Below are 19,744 nucleotides of genomic sequence, written 5' to 3'. Positions count from 1 at the left end.
ACTTGTGTGGCGCATGCATTTCATCGTGTGGCAGAAGTGGTCAGAGACAATTTCCCTAAAGTAGATTTGTTGATTTCATCAGTGAAAAAAGTATTTCTCAAAGCTCCCAGTAGAGTTAACGTGTTGAAAGAAATGTACCCTGAAATTCCATTGCCACCAAAGCCAATTTTAACTAGATGGGGTACATGGCTAGAAGCAGTTGAATATTATGCCAAACATATAGACTCTATTAACAATGTTCTCCTTGCATTGGACTCTGAAGATGCAGTCTCAATTGATACTGCGAAAACAGTTACCTGTGACATAAGTGTAAAGAATGACTTAGCTCACATTCAGCATACATTTTCATGCATCATAAAAACGCTCAAAAGTCTCCAAAATAGGCACCTTTCACTATCTGAAAGTTTTGAAATTATAAATAGTACTGTGGAACAACTGAATCGTGGTAGAGGTAAAGTTGCAGATGCAGTAAGAGCTAAGGTGGACACTGTACTTTCAAAAAACCCTGGATATGAAGAACTACAAAAGGTTGTTGCTGTGATGAGTGGTGAATCAACAGTGAAGATTAACTTGGACTTATCCCCAGCAGACATTGTGAAATTGAATTATGTACCAGTTACTTCTTGTGACGTCGAACGCTCTTTTAGTCAGTATAAATCTATCCTCAGAGACAATAGAAGAAGATTCACTTTTCAGCACTTGAAAGAAATGTTTGTAACCTATTGTTATGGTAACAGACAATAAAAATTGTGTTTTGTTGAAACTACATTGGAAGATAAGGTACGTCCATTATATTTTTTGTTTAGTTTGATTAAAATGTACCAATATTTAACGTACATAGTCATTTTTTTATAATTTTAAGTCCATATTTAATTCCATATTTTGGTAAAAATCCATATTTAATTCCATATTTTGGTAAAAATAACTACATATATATTTACATATTTCATATATTTTTAGTCCATATAAATCCGTTCCCTGCTAATGAGATACTATGTTTGTTTGTTTGAAGACTTGAATGTATATAGAATTTCCCTATGACTGGTTACAAGCTAGTGATGTTATTCAGTACAGATGAAGATATGGCAAACAAAATATCAAAATATATTAAAGTCACTGAAGTAATAAATCAAGTATTTAAACCATCACAAGTACAGAAACACACCAGACTCCAATTCTATAAGACACTTGCTAGACCCGTTCTAACATATGATAGTGAGGCATGCACCATCAAGAAAATGATGAGAAACATTTGATGGCAGCAGAAATGAGGTTCATGATGAGAATCACAGGTTGTTTGAACATCGAAGGAATGCTGACATCATTAAAGACCTCAACATGGATCCAATTATCAAGTACATCCAATAATATCATGCAAATTGGAAATCACATGTCGAACAAATGCCTCCAAGCATAATACCTAAACAGATCCTGTCCTATGCTCCACGAGGTCACAGAAATTTGGGACATTCTATGAAGCGTTGGCTGGAGACAGTAACAGATCCACTAGGGTCTAATACAGTGGTCGTCAGCACTCGCTGAAATGGGCAAAGGATATTCCAAGCAACATCAAGTGCACCATCATGCAGCAGACAGAGAGGGATAGAGCATACCCGCCAGCAGCTATAGTCCCGTCGCTCTAATTTCCGGCAGCCAATCGCGTTGTAGGTCGGCTACATTTAAAGTGTGCGTCTTGTGATTCGCTGATTCATTTCTTAAGGCTCGATAAATACTTAATATAATCGCCCGCCATTTTAGCTCTTTCATTGGCGTTCGCAGAAAGCACACGAAGATGTTATTTGCCGCTCAATTATTTGCTGAATTACATTGCGTTTGATTTATTATCATAGGAGCTACGACATGATAATGTTTAACGGTGTGGCAAATAGATTCCTCGTATGGTAGCTCGGCAATGTAAGAACAAAAATGGCGAATGATACTACCTACCTAGACTTTATAGAGCCTTCTCTTTCTAAGACATAAGCAAAGAGGCGGCGTCACGCTGGAAATAACAGCGTCGGGACTATATAGTGCACCATCGTGCAGTCTCTTACCTGCGGGTAAGAGACACTAGCCCGAGCATGCTCTGTGCTATGACCGCTGGTCTAATACATGATCTGCAAAATGACGATGATGAGATGCTTAATGTACTGTACAAGACAATAGCTTTCAAAACAGAATATAAATCTTCTCCCGTAGTTAAATATAATTTATTGAATATTGCTTATATTTTTAAATGTTTTGTGAATGGACAACATAATTACTTTCTGGTGAAACTTCGACAGGGGTAAGTGACATCGCAGTACATGAGAAACGTCATGACATCTCTAAAACAACCAATGAAGGCAGCAGTCTGTAAGGAAGATGATGTGAACATTGTGAAAACTGGGTGGCCACTCGACCACCACAAATACTATTGTTTCTTATATAGGAAGAATTCGTCCAGCAGATAGTTTGCTACACCATAATAGTTCGGATATATTATGCACAGCATATTCCACATGAATTGATGATGATGATGATGATGATGATGATGATGATGATGATGATGATGATGAAAGGTGTCCTATGGGGGTTGTTTTGCACGTATTTTATACCAACTCCATTCAATTTGTACGGCATGCAATTACAGTGGACATATATAACATAATTAATAAAAAACAAAGCCTATTTCATTTTAATATGTTATTTAAGTATTTAAGTGATTTGTCGTGTGCTGCAAGTCTGCAAATTCATACTCAAGTTTAACCTGTCAAAGATGAAAGACCACAAGTAATTTATACACTAAACACATCAAACAGTAAGTATTCTATATCTAATCCGAACACAATTTTACATGAATAACGTTAGGAAATTTGAAGCACCTTTTCCACAATATGGCGCAATTTCTCGTGTTTATTTCCATACTTCGGTCTTGGCAGGAGGTAGCCATACATTACAAGCACCCCATTAGGTACTAAAACTCTGCACACTTCTGAGTAAAACTTTGGCAGATCAAACCAATGACATGCTTGAGAAGCAGTGACTAGCTGCACTGATGAATCTGGACAATCTATCTTCTCAGCACAACCTACCCTGAAAATATCAATTTCATTTAGACAATACTGTAGATGGCTGCACAAAAGATGGAAGTCCATTTTTTGGTAATATTGTGATGTATGTATCAATGATCTCGTATTTATCTGCTTTATGTGTTGCAAAAAGATGGAAGCCCTATGTAAGCTAAGCCTAGGAAAATACAAGTTCACAAAGGATGAAGTCACATAGCCTATATCAGTTTGCACAAAAGATGCCTTTCATCTTTTACAAATATTTATTTAGCTCTGTACAGGGGATGGTTGTCCACATCCATCTTTCGTCATATCAAGAGTGCTGTCATATGGTGGAATTCTGTATTAAAAGATGGAAGTCCATGTTGGTTTATAGTATGTGTGGTGCAAATAAGTTAACTTATAATAATATCAGTAATTATTGTTTTCTTAAAGAGCATTCCACATCATGAAACAATGTAATGATAAATCTACAGAAATAGAAGCTGAATCAGTTACGGTAATTATTTCTAGACGTCACTAATTAGTTTATTTCACGACAAAACCTGAAAGTGATCAACAATGTTCATGCAGAAAAGTGACATAATATATTTTTATTATTTATGTAATCAGTATCACAATATTTAAAGTATTACTGATTTGTTTATGTAAAACTGGAGTTAATGTAGACCTACTACCGATACCTCCCGTTGTTTACTAGATCACTAGAAGAGCAATTTTTCTGTTAGAAACGAAGAACTTGAAGTAGAATGTTATATCATATTGCAGAGTAGGAACAAATCTTGTCTCATTATTCCTAATTTCCAGATTCAATATCAACCTTACTCCAAGTGAGGAAAATGTAGATGCATCCATTATTTTACTTGATGAAAATCTTTTGGTTTTGGATCATATGGAAGATTGCAATGTTTTAATAACACGTACGCTACTGCTGTAGTGAAATCTCCAAGTCAATATGAAGTGGGATGGCCAAACAGTTTTAATCTTGGAACATGTGCTGACAATGTTAGATATTAGGGACGTGATAAATAATGAGAGTAGTAATTCCTATGTTGTCATGATTCGAATGTAATTTCTGACAATATAGACCTAATTCAGAAATATGAAGCAGATGGAAAAAGCAGTTTTGACCCAGATTACAACCCACAAGGAAACAATGAACGACGCTGTAACAAGGGACGTGAATCAGATTGTGATAATATTTCTGTATCAGAAATGAAAAATGAAGATGTCCAGGATCTACAAGAACAACATTCTCAAAAAGAAATAGTATCTTTTGATGAAGTTGAAATACGAGTACATTCCCAAGATCTGAAAAGAAGGGAAGGAAACAGAGGGCATATCCTGAGACATGGATAAGAAACGTGACAAAAAAATAGACTAGCAGGAGAATCTTACATGAATCGTTATGGAAAATACATTGTCAAGAAAGAAATGCGTGCTCCTTGCAACTGCAAGAAAGAATATACTAAGAAAAAACAGAAAAGGATTGTCAATAATATACAGTGCTGGATTTAGACCTAGGCAACCTAGGGCGGCTATTTCCAGGGGGGCAGCATTTTCTTTTTCTTTTTCTCTTCCTTTTTTTTTCTTTACAGTAAAATTTGTTTTTAAAAAACTTGTTGGTAAATCTTTTCTGAAGTTTGTTCTTGAACACCATGTAGAAGTCAGATATTGTTTCGTTATCGCATTGTCGCAATCGCGGTGAGAGTAAAAGGAAAGTGTGCAGCTGCATAGTTATATTGTAATGCTGGTATCACGTTATTATACTAGTTGTATGGAACTGCTTAAATTTAACTGCTTGTATAAATAAGAATGCATTGTTAAAAATCAAATTGGATGTGTATTTATTAGCTATTTATCGCTATGGATAGTAACCACAACTCTCAGTTACATTTCCAATATAATTATACTGTATTGTCAACAATACTATTTAATCACTTTCCAGCATTGCACTACCGTATATAATTCATTACGAAAAGTTTATTCTGCAAAGAATTGGAGTTTATTTTTCAATTTACTTTATACTTCCTATAGAAGTAAGAAATACCGTTATAATTATACCACCAACAAAACCAATGCTTAAAAATAAACCACAGTCTGCCTTTCACAAATCAATTTTGTTTAAAAAATGAATAAGTTTGAATATGTTTCTTTGCATCGAGTCTGATGTGCTTCATCAGATCGACTTGATGACATCATCAAGGCTTTCTATTTGTTTCATAACATGATAAACAAGCAATGGACAGAAGATTGGGTAAGTGGACAAACAGGAAAAGCACTATGGAAAATTTTGAAACAACCCAGCAATATTAAAATCTACTGTGATATTCCCAGACAGATACAAACTTTTGCTGCACAGGCTAGAATTGGACACCTTGTTATGGAATCTTATCTATATTGCTTTAAATTATCAGAGTCACCACTATGTCAAAAATGTTTAACAGAAGAAGCATCAACAGAACACATTCTACTTCAATGTAATAACACAAACCATAAACTGCAGGAAAGAATGAAAAATCACTCATTACATGAAATTCCCACCAATCCGCAGCTTACAGTGGACATACATATTAAGAAGTAAGTATCAATGCTTTCTCTGTGAAGAAATGCGAAGGAAATATTTATACTTCACAAGATGCATGTATTTTGATTCCAGTAATTTATTGTTTACTGAATTGTAACATTTCATTTAAAACTAATTTAAACTAAACATGACCGGTATAATAGCTGCTCATAAATTGTTTGTGGGAGTTGGGTGCGGCATATTTTAGCACTGCTTAGGGAAGGAACTATACCTAAATCCAGCCCTGATAATACATAGTCAGTTCTGGAGTAATAGAATTTTATGGAATCAAAAAAGAAATTTTCAGCCATATGCATTGTTATAACGCATATTAGGTGCTGAACTGGAACCCAAGAAGACAGAAGACATTTCTCTTACTTTACACTGAATGGAAAGTGTGCGTGCGTGCGTGTGTGTGTGCGTGCGTGCGTGTGCGTGCGCGTGTGTGTGTAATGCTCTGGATTTAACAATGACGTCATCATCCTTCTTGCTTCCCAATATTTTGATGAAAGGTCCACAAATGTCCTAAGAGTTTCACAATTAGCCAGGTGCTCCATCTCCATGTCCTCTTCTCTGGTGCACAGTAAGCATTTAGGTGAATTCAGTACTCCAATACGATGGAGGTGTATGTATGTAAAGTGATGTTAAAGAGCATTGTGTCAGTAAATGAGATGTTTGTGCAAAAAGTCAAACACTACAAGACTTCAAATCATTCTGCAGGAGCAATATGTGTTAGAAGACCCACTGGCAGCTATAATAAACTTCCAAAATGTGAGAAAAACAGCGTGTGGAAAAACCTAAATGTTTCCCATGCTACAAAAGCCATTATTTGAGAGAGAAGACACAGAAGAAATACTTAGGACCAGGATATGACAGTTTCTAAATGTGTGAGACAGGGAATGTAAAACCATACAGGTCCGTGCATGCTTTCCTGTGCAGACCAGTCCCATTCCACCCCTTACTGCATAGCTTCCTTGGACCAGGCACTTCACACTACCGTCGTTAAGCTGACAGAACATTACTACTTGGGACCAGTCTTCATAATAACTCTCTCTACAAGTGAGTAAAAATGATAGGCCTAGTGTGATCTAGTTCACGCAATGAAAACTTTTCAGCATGTAATTTTATTGTGATTATTTCAAAATTAATTATTATTACGGATTTCTATAGTACTTGGCACTTACAAGATTTCTTTTTCTGGTTTCAGTGTTGTGTTGTAATGTTTTATGCATTTATTTTTAAAATGTATTTTTTTCCACTGTCATATTTTTATGCAATATGCTTTATTACGAGATGACCTTAAAGCCATTGTAGACCAAGTGAAAATGTACTTTTTACTATGGAAAAATGGACTTCAATTCTTGTACTTACTTACTTACTGGCTTTTAAGGAACCCGGAGGTTCATTGCCGCCCTCACATAAGCCCGCCATTGGTCCCTATCCTGAGCAATATTAATCCATTCTCTATCATCATATCCCACCTCCCTCAAATCCATTTTAATATTACCTTCCCACCTACGTCTCGGCGTCCCTAAAGGTCTTTTTCCCTCCGGCCTCCCAACTAACACTCTATATGCATTTCTGGATTCGCCCATACGTGCTACATACCCTGCCCATCTCAAACATCTGGATTTTATGTTCCTAATTATGTCAGGTGAAGAATACAATGCGTGCAGTTCTGTGTTGTGTAACTTTCTCCATTCTCCTGTAACTTCATCCCTCTTAGCCCCAAATATTTTCCTAAGAACCTTATTCTCAAACACCCATAATCTCTGTTCCTCTCTCAAAGTGAGAGTCCAAGTTTCACAACCATACAGAACAACCGGTAATATAACTGTTTTATAAATTCTAACTTTCAGATTTTTCGACAGCAGACTGGATGATAAAAGTTATATTTGTTACTGTTGCTCCCAGATATTTGAACCTTTCCACCTCTTCAAAAGACAAATTTCCAATTTTTATATTTCCATTTCGTACAATATCTTCAATTCTTGTAGGTAATCATATTTAATTTGGGGTTCAGAAGATGGAAATCCGTTACTAATTTTATAAACTGGCAAAACAAAATTATAATTATCTCTTGGACCAATAGAGGCCAGTAAATCTGAGCTACTGTATTCTGTTACATGTTTAACTAATAAAGGCAGGTAAACAATTACAGTAACTATATGTCTGAAAGTGACAGACATATTGCCGTAAGAATGGTTTTTTACCTCTCCTGTAAAGTTTCATGAATGGAAATCCATCCTCTGTGCATCCACCTACAGTTTATACTTAGGTCTAATGCTAACAAATGCAAACACGTTCTTTAGTGTAGTGCACATCCTTATGTTACATTATAAATAAGTCCGCATGCAAAATAGACAGATAGGTACATAAAACATATTTTTAATTTACGTTACAATAATTACAGAGCGCTTACTTTAAATGTAACACTGTTATAAATATACAATGAAAATCTCATAATATTTTTGAACATAATATATTATAGGCGGCATTCTACTGTCTACATTCAATAAATTACTGAACTTCGTCTCGTCAATATAAAAATTACATGTTTCACCTGTAAGTTATATTATGAATTTTATTCTTTCTCAATGCTTCTGTAATTTGTGATTCACTCGGATCAAAACCTTGTACTTTCTTGAAAAATGGTGACAGAATTTCTGTACTTTGGCCACCTCCACATCCCACATCAATTGCTTCTTCTAAAGGTGGTGATATCTGAAACAGAAGTGAAAACGTGTTAACGCTTAATAATATACGCTGGAGAAACCAAGAGTCATATACCCCTATTCCGGGGGGTAGCTTTGCAGCAATTGTCACTTATACCACAATAATCTCTTCTTGAAATAACTAACCTATATGGATCATTTCAATACTGTAAAGAAGACGTATTTGGAAACAATTCTTATCATTTATTGTTTTATTTATAATACCTTTTCTGTAATAAAATTTACTATTCGATTTGCAAGCTCTTCAGGTGGCCTGGGTCGAAATTTGTTATAAACGGTAGCATGCGCTGCAGCTTCAAAATAATGAAAGCTCATACTTCACTTGGCTATTCAACAAGTATATCCAAACGTTTTCGTCGTTTTCGTGAACCACTGACGTATTCTCGGAACTACAGTCACTGTACTCCTAATAGGTCGTTACGGGGTGCGCATGCAAGTAACCCTTATCCACTTTATCAACTAAAACTAAAACCAACAATAACCTCTTCTACGAGAGATTAGATTACATAATGATACACAAGTTCGTAGTTAAGTACACAAGTAGACCTATAGGTACCAATTAGCAACACACATGTTTAGAGGCTTTACAGTCAATTACACAGGTACACATTTGTGACTGTTGTTATAGTGTAAAGTTAATTTCTATCTACGTACAAAATGCTTCGATTTTTTTTAAAGTTAGCTCCCATGTACTTTATGTTGAAGAGGGCTACTATGCTTGTTTATATGTTCATATTTTTGCACCTGCATAGCATGACTGACATGTGTACGCCCGCAAATTGAAATGCTCCACGCGTGTGTTCTGTGTTATGAGTGTTATCTGTGGTGCCACTGCCATGTGTCTCGTGCGTTTAGAAACCCAAGGGAGGAAGAAACTAATATGGTTCGTTCTACTTCTCGTTGTACAGATGAAGCCACAATACATGACGGTTATGATTATTATAAAGGAAAATATTCAAATACGTATTGCTTTAAATTATTTTAGAATAGATTTTATTGAAATTGCAGACTGGCAATACGCTATCTGTAATTGAGACAATATTGGGCATGAGAATGTACAGGCTGTATTCGTGTTAAGTTCGACATTTACGGAAAATATTTTAGCTAGAAATAGACGTTTCTGAATTTTTCAAAACCGGAAGGTAAAGCACTTTTATTGCATTTAACACGATATCATGGATAAGTTCAATATAATATATTATATTATAATTATATATTTATCCATGACGATACTTTAAAAACACCCTTATTGCGTTCAACACGGACCTTCAATGTTTATACATTTTGATTACACAACTTTTAACACTATACCAGTGAGAAATATAAAGTACCGGCACGTACCGGTATGTAATATATTACTTTAACACGAGAAAGGAATATATTATATGTTTTATATTCCTCTTTAAAGTTTATTGTAAAATTACTTCAAAATAGTTGTCCATTTTCTTCCCTTGCTACAACCCACAATGTCCCATCTTAATTAACTAATTTCTGCAATTCACAAAACATATTATAACGAAAAGTCAATACTAACAAATAAATGATGATAAAAGTAATGATAACGAAAAGTCAATATTAACAAATAAATGATGATAAAAGGAACCTTCATTTGACTGTCTATTTATTATGAAACATTAAATAAGTGAATAGCATGTAAAATGTAAAACAAGTAGTGGCTACAAATGCCTCATCCTGCATCATCAGGTAGCATAAGAAATTAAAATATGCATGAACATAATAATACAAGCGCACCAAATAGGCATCTGAAATATCTTAAAAACCAGAGCCATCTTTAGAAGGCTCTGTAAAAACATATTAAAAGAGCATAAACAATATTAAGTTAATAAATGTGTACAAGAACGATGAAACATATAAAATTGTGTAGCCTACATATAACGTGATATATCAGGTGAGACAAGTTAAAATTAATTAATTTATTAACTCAGTATTGTTTATGCTCTTTTAATATGTTTTTATGATACTTTAAGATGTCTATTTGGTGCACTTGCTTTTTTTACGTTCATGCATATTTAATTTCTTATGCTATAGGTAACCTACAAGCAAAACTCAACTCAAACTCCTCGCGGCGCTCATGCTATACCCCTCTTCCCCCACCCCCCTGCAGCAGGCGTGAGAGCATGCTGGGAACGGGAGCATAAGTCATCTGCGCGAGACAATCATGCCCGCTAGTTTCTAAGCACTTAGTTTTCCTTGTTGAATGTCTATACCTGATGACGCCAGATAAGGCAAAAGTACTTGTAGCCACTACTCGTTTTTACATGCTATTCACTTATTGAACGATTCATAATAAATAGACAGTCAAATGAAAATTCCTTTTTTCATCATAATTTATTTGTTGATAATTGCAAGTTTACTTACCAAGGAGACAGGTCCATGGATGTGGTGGAAGCATTGCTTCCCCTTTTATTTTTAGAGGACAGTCTTTTTTTATTTGTATACAGATGAGGTAATTACCATATTCGTTTGTTTATATATTATGTTATCTCGTGTTTATACAACGTTTTGACTCGGGACAAGTTTGAACCAGAGCCATCTTTCTGGTTTAAACACGCGAGTGATGTGAGATGCTAATAGCTTCCAATTAATATATTTGCTTGTCACAATGTGTTGCTGGGGAAAAGGGAGACAGAGAGATACAGTAGTATTTTCTCTTTCTAAAGTTGCATCTACACGGTTCAATTTTCCATGCGCGTATGCTTGCAATCTGGAAAGAATATTGAAAGAATCAAGATTAAAACGGGCGTTCAATTAAGATTTTGTGTGTACATGGGGCGCCGTTTTGAACGTCATAAACTATATATATCTATATATATATATATATATATATATATATGGCGTAGTGTCAAAGTAAGCTAAAAAGCTCAGCTTCCCCAGTTAAGCACTCCATAATAAACCTGCAGTTCATGAACAAAATTACTTATTAATTTTAATACAATTTATATTTACGCGTTAAATGTTGTGATGCGGCAGCTCAGGATGATTTGTGACGCAGCAGGAAACATGAAGCCTGTACACACCAGCTTCCAATCCCCTCCACTGCACTACAAGCAGACTCGTTTCTTTCACGCATTCTTCTATGTAACTCACCCCGCAGATTTTCCATCCCTTTCTAACTGAACTACCAAGGCTCGCAAGGCTCGCATGAAGCTAGCTTTGGCATTGGAAAGAATTTAGCTTCCGAGTTATCCCTTTTGTGAGTTGTGTTCATTTGAAGTGTGCACTGTGGGTGATATTATAAATGAGTGAAATAACAGTTCGTGACACTAATTTATGTAGTCAAAAATAATTTTCTGATAAAGATTAACGTTGATTGATGTAATTATATTAACACTGTACCTATTTTCCGTTAATATTGTGATTTCTCTAAATATGACATGGAGTGAGCTAATGTTAAATTATACGTACAGTGGCTCACAGTGAAAATGGTACACCTGACACTCGTAGCTAAAATAGTTGTTTATAACAAAATGTTACCAACAGTGCAAACTTAATTAGTCATTTATTTGTTCAGGTAGCTTCCTTTTATCTGACAAATATAACAAAATAATACAATAATAGTAAACACAAATACGATGCAAATAATAAATAAACACGTACAATAATGAAGCTCACAGTGAAAATGATACAGTCCCACTACGACAATGCAAACTAACCGAATTATATGCATTTAGTACCGTACCTTGTTGGTAACCCTCGATTTGCTATTACATCTTTCAGACGGTTCGGCATTGATTCCACTACCTTTTCTATGTATTGGGGACTCATTTTTTCCCATTCTTCTGCTAAAGCCTTCTTCAGATCTTCTTTGTTCGAAATGGGACGTTTTCGAATTTCTCTGTCCAGTTTGGCCCAGAGATTTTCAATCACATTTAGATCTGGTGACTGAGGTGAAGTTTTGAGCACTCTCTGGCAGTTATACAGGGACATCACTTTATTTTTACTTGCATTTTTATTGTATCTGCATTTCTGAATGTACCAAGACCAAAGTAACAGAGGAACCTTATCATGTATTGATGACTTTCTTAATAGTTTTGCCGACACCCAATATGCACACTGAAATGTGCACGTACTGTACGTCGTACACCAAAAAAGAACGTGCCAAATTGCATCTTTACTTGTTGAAAATCGGGCATGTTCCTGCATTAATTTTTTTATTTATTTTTTCAGATGACGATATAAGAAATTTTAGACTCCTCCTATTTTAAAATCCGACAGATTTACTTTTTCCACTTGCTTGTTTCGTCTCTAAGTGCCGTTTCAATTTCGCTGGTTTCATACACTCGTTTAAAGCACTTCGTAACAAACAACGCACAGAGGTTTTGGTTCACTTTCATTGCCACACCAAATAAATCCAAGTTCCAAATAACTCTTGTCATACGTATTTACGAAAGTATTTTTTCTTTGAATACTACCACTAGGACTAGACATTTCTTTAATTGCACTATAATTAATATATTTCTTCACACACAGCTTCTGATATTAGCACTGCCTAAATGAAGCATATTGTCGGACCATCGGATCTATGCCCCTTCAGAGCTGCAGTCGTTCTTGGAAAAGTTAACACCTCTACTCACCCCATTCCACCCGTTTCTCTCCCACTACGTCAAATACCAGGCCACGAACCTTGCCGAATAGGGATGTTGCCAAACTTCCGTCAAACAGTATCATGTCTATCTTCATCTTACGATGTTGGTGACGTATGAACGTCCGTTGATGTGGCATATTTATGAATTTAAATACTATTATAGTCACAATCATGCCATGGTATGAAAGAAAAATTTCATAACCTCGAGCGGGGGTACAGGAAGTCGCAGGTTCGTATCCCACTCGAGGTTATGAAATTTTTCTTTCATACCATGGCATGATTGTGACTATAATAGTATTTAAATTCATCAGTATCATGTCTCTTGAATATTGCTTATAATACTGTAAGGTTAATTATTACTTATTCATAATTTAATTTAAGTAGGTCTAATGACGCTGATTGACTTATGCAAAATGCTATTACTTGCTTAATAATATTTCTTTCACCACTCCGTGCTACAGTATTCATGTTGAGTTGACAACACTGGACTGCAAGTGCAAATAAACTGTCCCGCAAGAAGGCTCAAAATTGTGAGTAGTGGGGAGAGAAAGAGACAGGGATAGAAAAGAGAGAAATAGGAATACAGGGGGAGAAATAAATTGCCGAGGCTGAAAAGGAATTAAGATTCAATTCGATATCTTACGGGGGCATAGATCCGATGGTCGGACTATATCTTCATGTTTCTTTATTTTCAAAGATCCGGATCGAAGTCAGTTTTCCATTATTTATAATGGGCACTATTTAACAGAGACATGGACATCTACTGCGTGTACCACAGTAAGACGATTTCAAACAACCAACTGCTAACAGGCAAGCGATGAATCAACAATGCACAGAATTTGTTATAAGTTACTTGTAATTGGCTACGAAAATATCAAATTACAAAAGTATTATAATTAATTAATTCTATTTTAAAATATAAGTATACTGGTATTAAAATATGCTACAAAAATGACAAATTTGCTTTCGAAGGGAACAAGAGTAAGGTGGTCCGTGGAACTGTTGTGACTTAAAAAAATGGTCCCCACTTCAAAAAAGTTTGAGAAACGCTGGCCTACGCGATTTAAGAATCGTATCTGCAGGTAAGATTGCCGAACCGGGAACTTCTGTGTTGTTAATGATGATAAAATTGACTGTAGATGTGTAGGGATAAGTAAACTTCTTCTGTGCCTTTGTTTATTACTTTCTCGTGAAAAACTTGTGTGGAATGATACAGATTATAGTGATTTAAATAATATTTACAGATCCAGGAAACGACACAAAGATTCTGCACGTCACAATATGTGTCCAAGTAACTCGCAGTAACAAAAAATGTCAGCCATAATAGTCAATATGCTTTCCACCTCTGTCTCAAACTCTAATCATGAGCTTGCTGATGTGACAGGCCAGCTAATAATAAGTTGTTTAAAGTATATCGACGTACAGGTATTTGGAATCAAACATTTTGGGATATAAAAGTTACCTTGTTTCATTTGACACACTATTTCCTATGTAATAAGACATGTAAGAATGAAATTGCCACAACAGATTTTGAGCAAAGCAAAACATTTTTCAATTTTGGCATAGGAGCTACAAATTATTTCATAACATTACTAAGGCAAAAACTGTTACATTTTACATACACTTTCCAAATGAACTGTTTTGCATATTTTCAATGTGGACAGCGAGGCATGGACAATCAGAAAAGCTGATGAGCAAAGGCTGACGACAGCTGAAATGAGGTTCATGTGACGAACAGCGGGATGCTCTTTGCTGGAACACCGTAAAAATGTGGACATATTGCAGGAACTAAAAATGGATCCTATAGTTAATTTTGTTCAACAATATCGACTTCAGTGGAAAAAACATGTCGAAAGGATGGATCGCACTAGATGGCCTAAACAGATTCTTACTTATGTACCAAGAGGAAAGAGGAAATTGGGAAGACCACGAAAGCGCTGGCATGAGACCGTAACAGATCCTGTAGGGTCTAATACATGACGGATATGATGATGATTAATGTGGACAAATTGTCTAATAGTTTGGGAGGAGGGAGGAGGGGAGAAGTTGTGTAAGCTGTACGCAGACAGATGGATCCTTGAGATAAATTTTAAAATGTGTAAGTCACTTCTAAGGTATACATATTTTAATGCTGGATCTCAAATTTGTAAAAACGATTATTTCAATATATCAAAATACAAAAGTAAAGCACTATTTTCTAGTTGTAAGCAGAAGTTGGACAATATATGTCAAACTTAAGGCTGCTTTACTAATTATATTAGTTTAAAGTTCGTCAGTATTGTTGCTTACATGACAGCTGGTTACATATGAGCTATTTAGGGAGTACTCTACATAGTAAAAATACACATTAATTGCCATTTACTAGTATTGGTGGTTTGTCAGTGATTGTGATTAATCTTGATTAAGATCCGACATTCCTTGATTTCCATTTTCATAGACTATTATGATCTTTTTGGAAGGAAAATAAGAATTTCTTCTGCACCAAAAGCAAAATAGAAATTTATATATTACTGGAATGTGTACGAAATACTAATATTTCATTGCCATATAATAGTCAGACAAACATTGACCCCGGTCAGGCCTGAAATTTTTTATTAAAAAATCCAGTGACACTTACGGCAGACAAGATTGCTGCTGGGGTTTTTCTTGGGGCTTTCTCACTTCCCCACATCAGGCATCAACATCATTCTGACCTCATCAACATCATTCTGACCTATCTCCATTACATTATCATTACAAAGTAATCCCCAATCACTGGCTGACCACATCCAGAGGGGGCTGGTCAAGGGACGAGTTACCTGCTCGAAAGCTAGATACTTAGTATGGTCAACTGGTTATGGGTTGGGAATGTGCGTCAGCATAAAAGTTCTCTTGGATGTAGTGTTAGGGTTTGCCTGGAAAACCTAACATCCAGGCATTAATGATTTCTAAATCCCTTATATAGTGTGTTAACTAATATATGGAAAGCCTTTGGGAAATAGAAAGAAATGTTCATGTAAATATATAGGTAGTCAATTTCACTTTGTTTTTAAATTACAGGCATTTTTTAGTTCATACATGTTTCCTTATTACAACTTTATTTCTACACCTTATTCTCTGGAAGGTCTTGTTGAGTAAACGTCTGTTAGGAAACTGTTCAGCATAAAGTCTTTGAATCTTTCTTATTTCAATTAGCATGTCCATACATAAGGTTCATATTTGCCATTTCCTGATTCGAATACATTTGGACCACAAATACAATAGCAAATAACAAATACTAACAAATCTCAAAAGTAAATAACAAATCTCGAAGCTTCCATGTACTTTTTATGGCTAACCCCCATTTAGTGAAAACCTCAGTTCAAAAAAAAAAAAAAGGAAACAGTGGTCCCCAACGATTCGTTAAATAGGAGTTATACTGTATATTATAAATATTAAAATTGTAATGTCGTCTGCTAGAGATCTCTCTTTAATCATCGTTTCTTAGAATGGAATGTTGCAACATTTTTCAATGTGCATAAAAAATCGAATTTTCCAGTCTTTAAGATAAATCAAAGCAATGACATGTATGATGTGAGCATGAAGGTGTTTAAACAGATTATATTGAGTACTCAGTGTTTAAATTATCACTGATTAGATCCTGGTTTTACTTTGGTGAACTGTGTTACATTTTAAGAGCTAATTTGTACAGGATATGAAAGAATCAAACTTTAATCGCATAGCATTAAGGATGTTTAGCAATATCTATTTCTTTTATCACAGATTTTGAAAACGTGAGTGCTCATAAAAATCTTGAACAAACTTTTTTTTTTTTAATCCTCACAAAGTAAAAACAAGAAAATAAATTTGAGACTTGAAATATTTGTGTACTTCATATAACACTTTATTCTTTCTGTTTGTTACAATGCACATTAGGCACGACTCCCAGATATATTCCTTAATATTTATTAACCATACATTAACTACACACCAAATGAAAAACTTTGCATGCTTTTAAAGCTCTAAACTCCCAATGATTTATAGGGTTAACACATTAAGTCTCACATATAAATAAAACAACCATTTTATTATCACAGTTTTATTGCAACATAATCCGTATTTGTGGAACTGTTACAGTGTTAATTATCAAAACAGAAGTTCCATGACCCTGTCCACCTTAATAAGAAGATAACTAATACTGCTTAGGACATAATTAAATATCACCACCAAATTATACAGGGATTATCTTTGGTATTAAATACCATAGTTACACGAACAGGGAAAATTTTCTGCAAGAAACAAAGCTTTCAAACCACTGAACAACCGCAGAATATAAGTTTTCATAACCAAGATATTCCCTGTATAATAAAATTAAACTACACTGTATTAAAACCACTGATTAAAATTAATGGCTAAAATGTAAACAATACTGTAAAGTACAATGTATAATACATGCACCAAAGCCGTTAATGGCCGAAATAAATAATCTGCATGCTTCATTTGCTATTTGTCTTTTAACTATCCACTGTTATTAACATACGGGATAGAAAACTGTACGCCATATGTATGGTTCTTACTTGTCTTTTGAGTGTACACATTTCCAACAATATTTAAACAATTCATTAGTACTTTATAAGACAGTAAACCAAATATTTATGTAAGGTGAGAGATGAATGTTTCTGGTTGTAAGTCACTTATGTAATTCTCATAAATCAAAGGAAGGAAACTATTAACACTTCGAATAGTTGGATCATCACTTCTTTTGTTTCGAATGAATGAATTAACGAACAAATGATGTGCCGCAAGATTACCTAAATTTATTGTTGAAAGTTTCTCTAAACATGCTACGTTTTGTTGTTCAAGTTTTATTTGTACAGTGAAATACCAATATGTTGAAATCCTAGGGACCTCTGAAATTACTTCGTTATATCAAAATAGGCCTACTTGGTACATTATTTTATGAAGAAAAAAATCATACATTTTTATTTACCTCTACTTACACCGTAAATTCCACATATTTTGCATACAGGTCTAGAAAATATCCTTAAATAAGCCAAAAAGCTGAACTTGCACTGCATTTGAAAAGAAAAAGTTTAAAGAAAGGCATACGAAAAATACAAAATTCAAGTTTTATGAAGCACAAGAGGTATCATATTGTTTGGGAAAGTCATGTTGTGAGATTAGTAAGCTGTGATTGGAGGCGCCATGTTGCGAAATTAATGAACCATGATTGGTAGAAGGAGAAAAAGGAAACAACTGCATGAAAAATCTAACACAAAATTCAGAGAAATCTGCATTAGCTAGATAGTTAATGACCACGTATGCAATTGCAATATTATTATAATATACAACATGTTTCTACTTGCTAACCCTACATAAAAATTTTTTTCGCTAAAAATAGATTTTTTTTTGCAAGAAAGCAACATTTTTATTTCGTTATACCAGTACAGATTTTATTTTTTTTTGCAAAAACGAAATCGAAATATTTCAACATTAAATTATGGGAAAAAGGCAGGGGACAGAAAATAATTTCTTAATACTGAATATTTCGTTACACTGGCGTTCGTCATAACAACATTTTACTGTAATTAGCCATATTACACGTATTAAATGGGAAAGGGAACAACCAAGAGTTTTACTTTCCAGTTTCGCTCTCTCTTACTCTCAAAAGAAAAAGGGGAGGGGAATGGAATTGTCCTTCTAGCCAAGTCCGTGAAATAGTGTGAATTACGCATTAAGGAGTCAAATTTTTGTCACGTAGTTTTAAGTTTGTACTAACATACTATATAAAAGAGGTGGGGACCAGAACTGTCTACGATCTTGTCTGTTTACAGTATGTACTGTCACGTGGTTGTCGTAATTTGACTGTGGTTATGTTCGTTGACTTGTATGTTTTATAGCAATTAAATTTTGCAGTGCACCATGAAATATACTTACACCTATTATAATACGATACTAAACGCAAGTGTTATAATAAAATTTTCTGGAATAAAGACTCTTAAAACTCTTTTCTGTGAACTCTCAACGTATTAACCTACTGTGTAGGTATTTAACTAGCTTGTTGGTTTCCCCAGTAGACCTGGAGATACTACTATGACGACAACTGTTACAACTGAATTGTACTTTGATAACAGTATAGGTACAGAAACACACGTAGGATACTGAAGTAATCCTTTCTGGATTAATTATTAAACAACACACATCTGATAAGACGAAAGATAAGCATTCGTACGTAAATACCGCAACCAAAAATAGATGTTCACTACTAAATTTTACTTCTGTTGAAAGCAGTTAAGCTTATTACTGATAGGGAGTTCAATAAATGTTCATGGTCTGTTTACTTTCAAAATATTATTTCGACATTGTTTTATCAGTACAACCTTATGCTGAGTATATCATACAGTTCCTTAGTTGATTGGTCGGGGGTTCAAGCTTCACTGATAAAAATTAATATATTTTTATTTAACGTCTACAAAACTGAAGTGATGATTATTCTTTTCAAATAAATTAAAGCAGCAAAATATTTTGCAGCACTAAAAAATGCTGAAAAATAATATATAACTTGCATATGGAACTGTTCCATTTTCTTTCTTATGAATGTTTCATTTTGACAATATAAACATTGTACACTAAAATAGCTAAACTTGAATAGACATCTGAAGTACTTGGTAAGAGGAAAGATTTCCTATAAGAAAAAGTAGTGAGAGATACCTAAAATCCTGATTAATTACTAGGGCAATAGTATATTCTCTGCTTTCACCATATTTAATAACTAAAATAAAAGATTAGTAATACACTTAGCAAATTCAAAGTTCGCGAATTTAAGCTC

The 19,744-nt window shown here is 34.6% G+C and overlaps 1 protein-coding gene across 10 annotated transcripts in view; it reads right to left on the bottom strand.

Moving 5' to 3' along the window:
• Positions 1 to 19,744, bottom strand: part of LOC138710526 (glycerophosphocholine phosphodiesterase GPCPD1-like) — a 279,131-nt gene that overhangs the window by 25,201 nt on the left and 234,186 nt on the right. For 8 of the 10 annotated variants that reach the window (XM_069841478.1, XM_069841485.1, XM_069841484.1 and 5 more), the window contains 2 exons: positions 8,180 to 8,340; positions 2,865 to 3,075 (listed from right to left, as the gene is read on the bottom strand). In XM_069841478.1, the coding sequence (XP_069697579.1) occupies positions 2,865 to 3,075; positions 8,180 to 8,340 (372 nt within the window). Of the gene's footprint in view, positions 1 to 2,864; positions 3,076 to 8,179; positions 8,341 to 19,744 lie in introns of those variants that run through there. The other 2 variants (XM_069841486.1, XR_011335253.1) reach the window with 2 other exon arrangements.

Source organism: Periplaneta americana, chromosome 12 (genome assembly GCF_040183065.1).
Source record: "Periplaneta americana isolate PAMFEO1 chromosome 12, P.americana_PAMFEO1_priV1, whole genome shotgun sequence".
NCBI classification, from domain to species: Eukaryota; Metazoa; Arthropoda; class Insecta; order Blattodea; family Blattidae; genus Periplaneta; species Periplaneta americana.
Note: the sequence above shows the minus strand (reverse complement) of the source record. Positions and strands in the feature narration are given on the sequence as shown.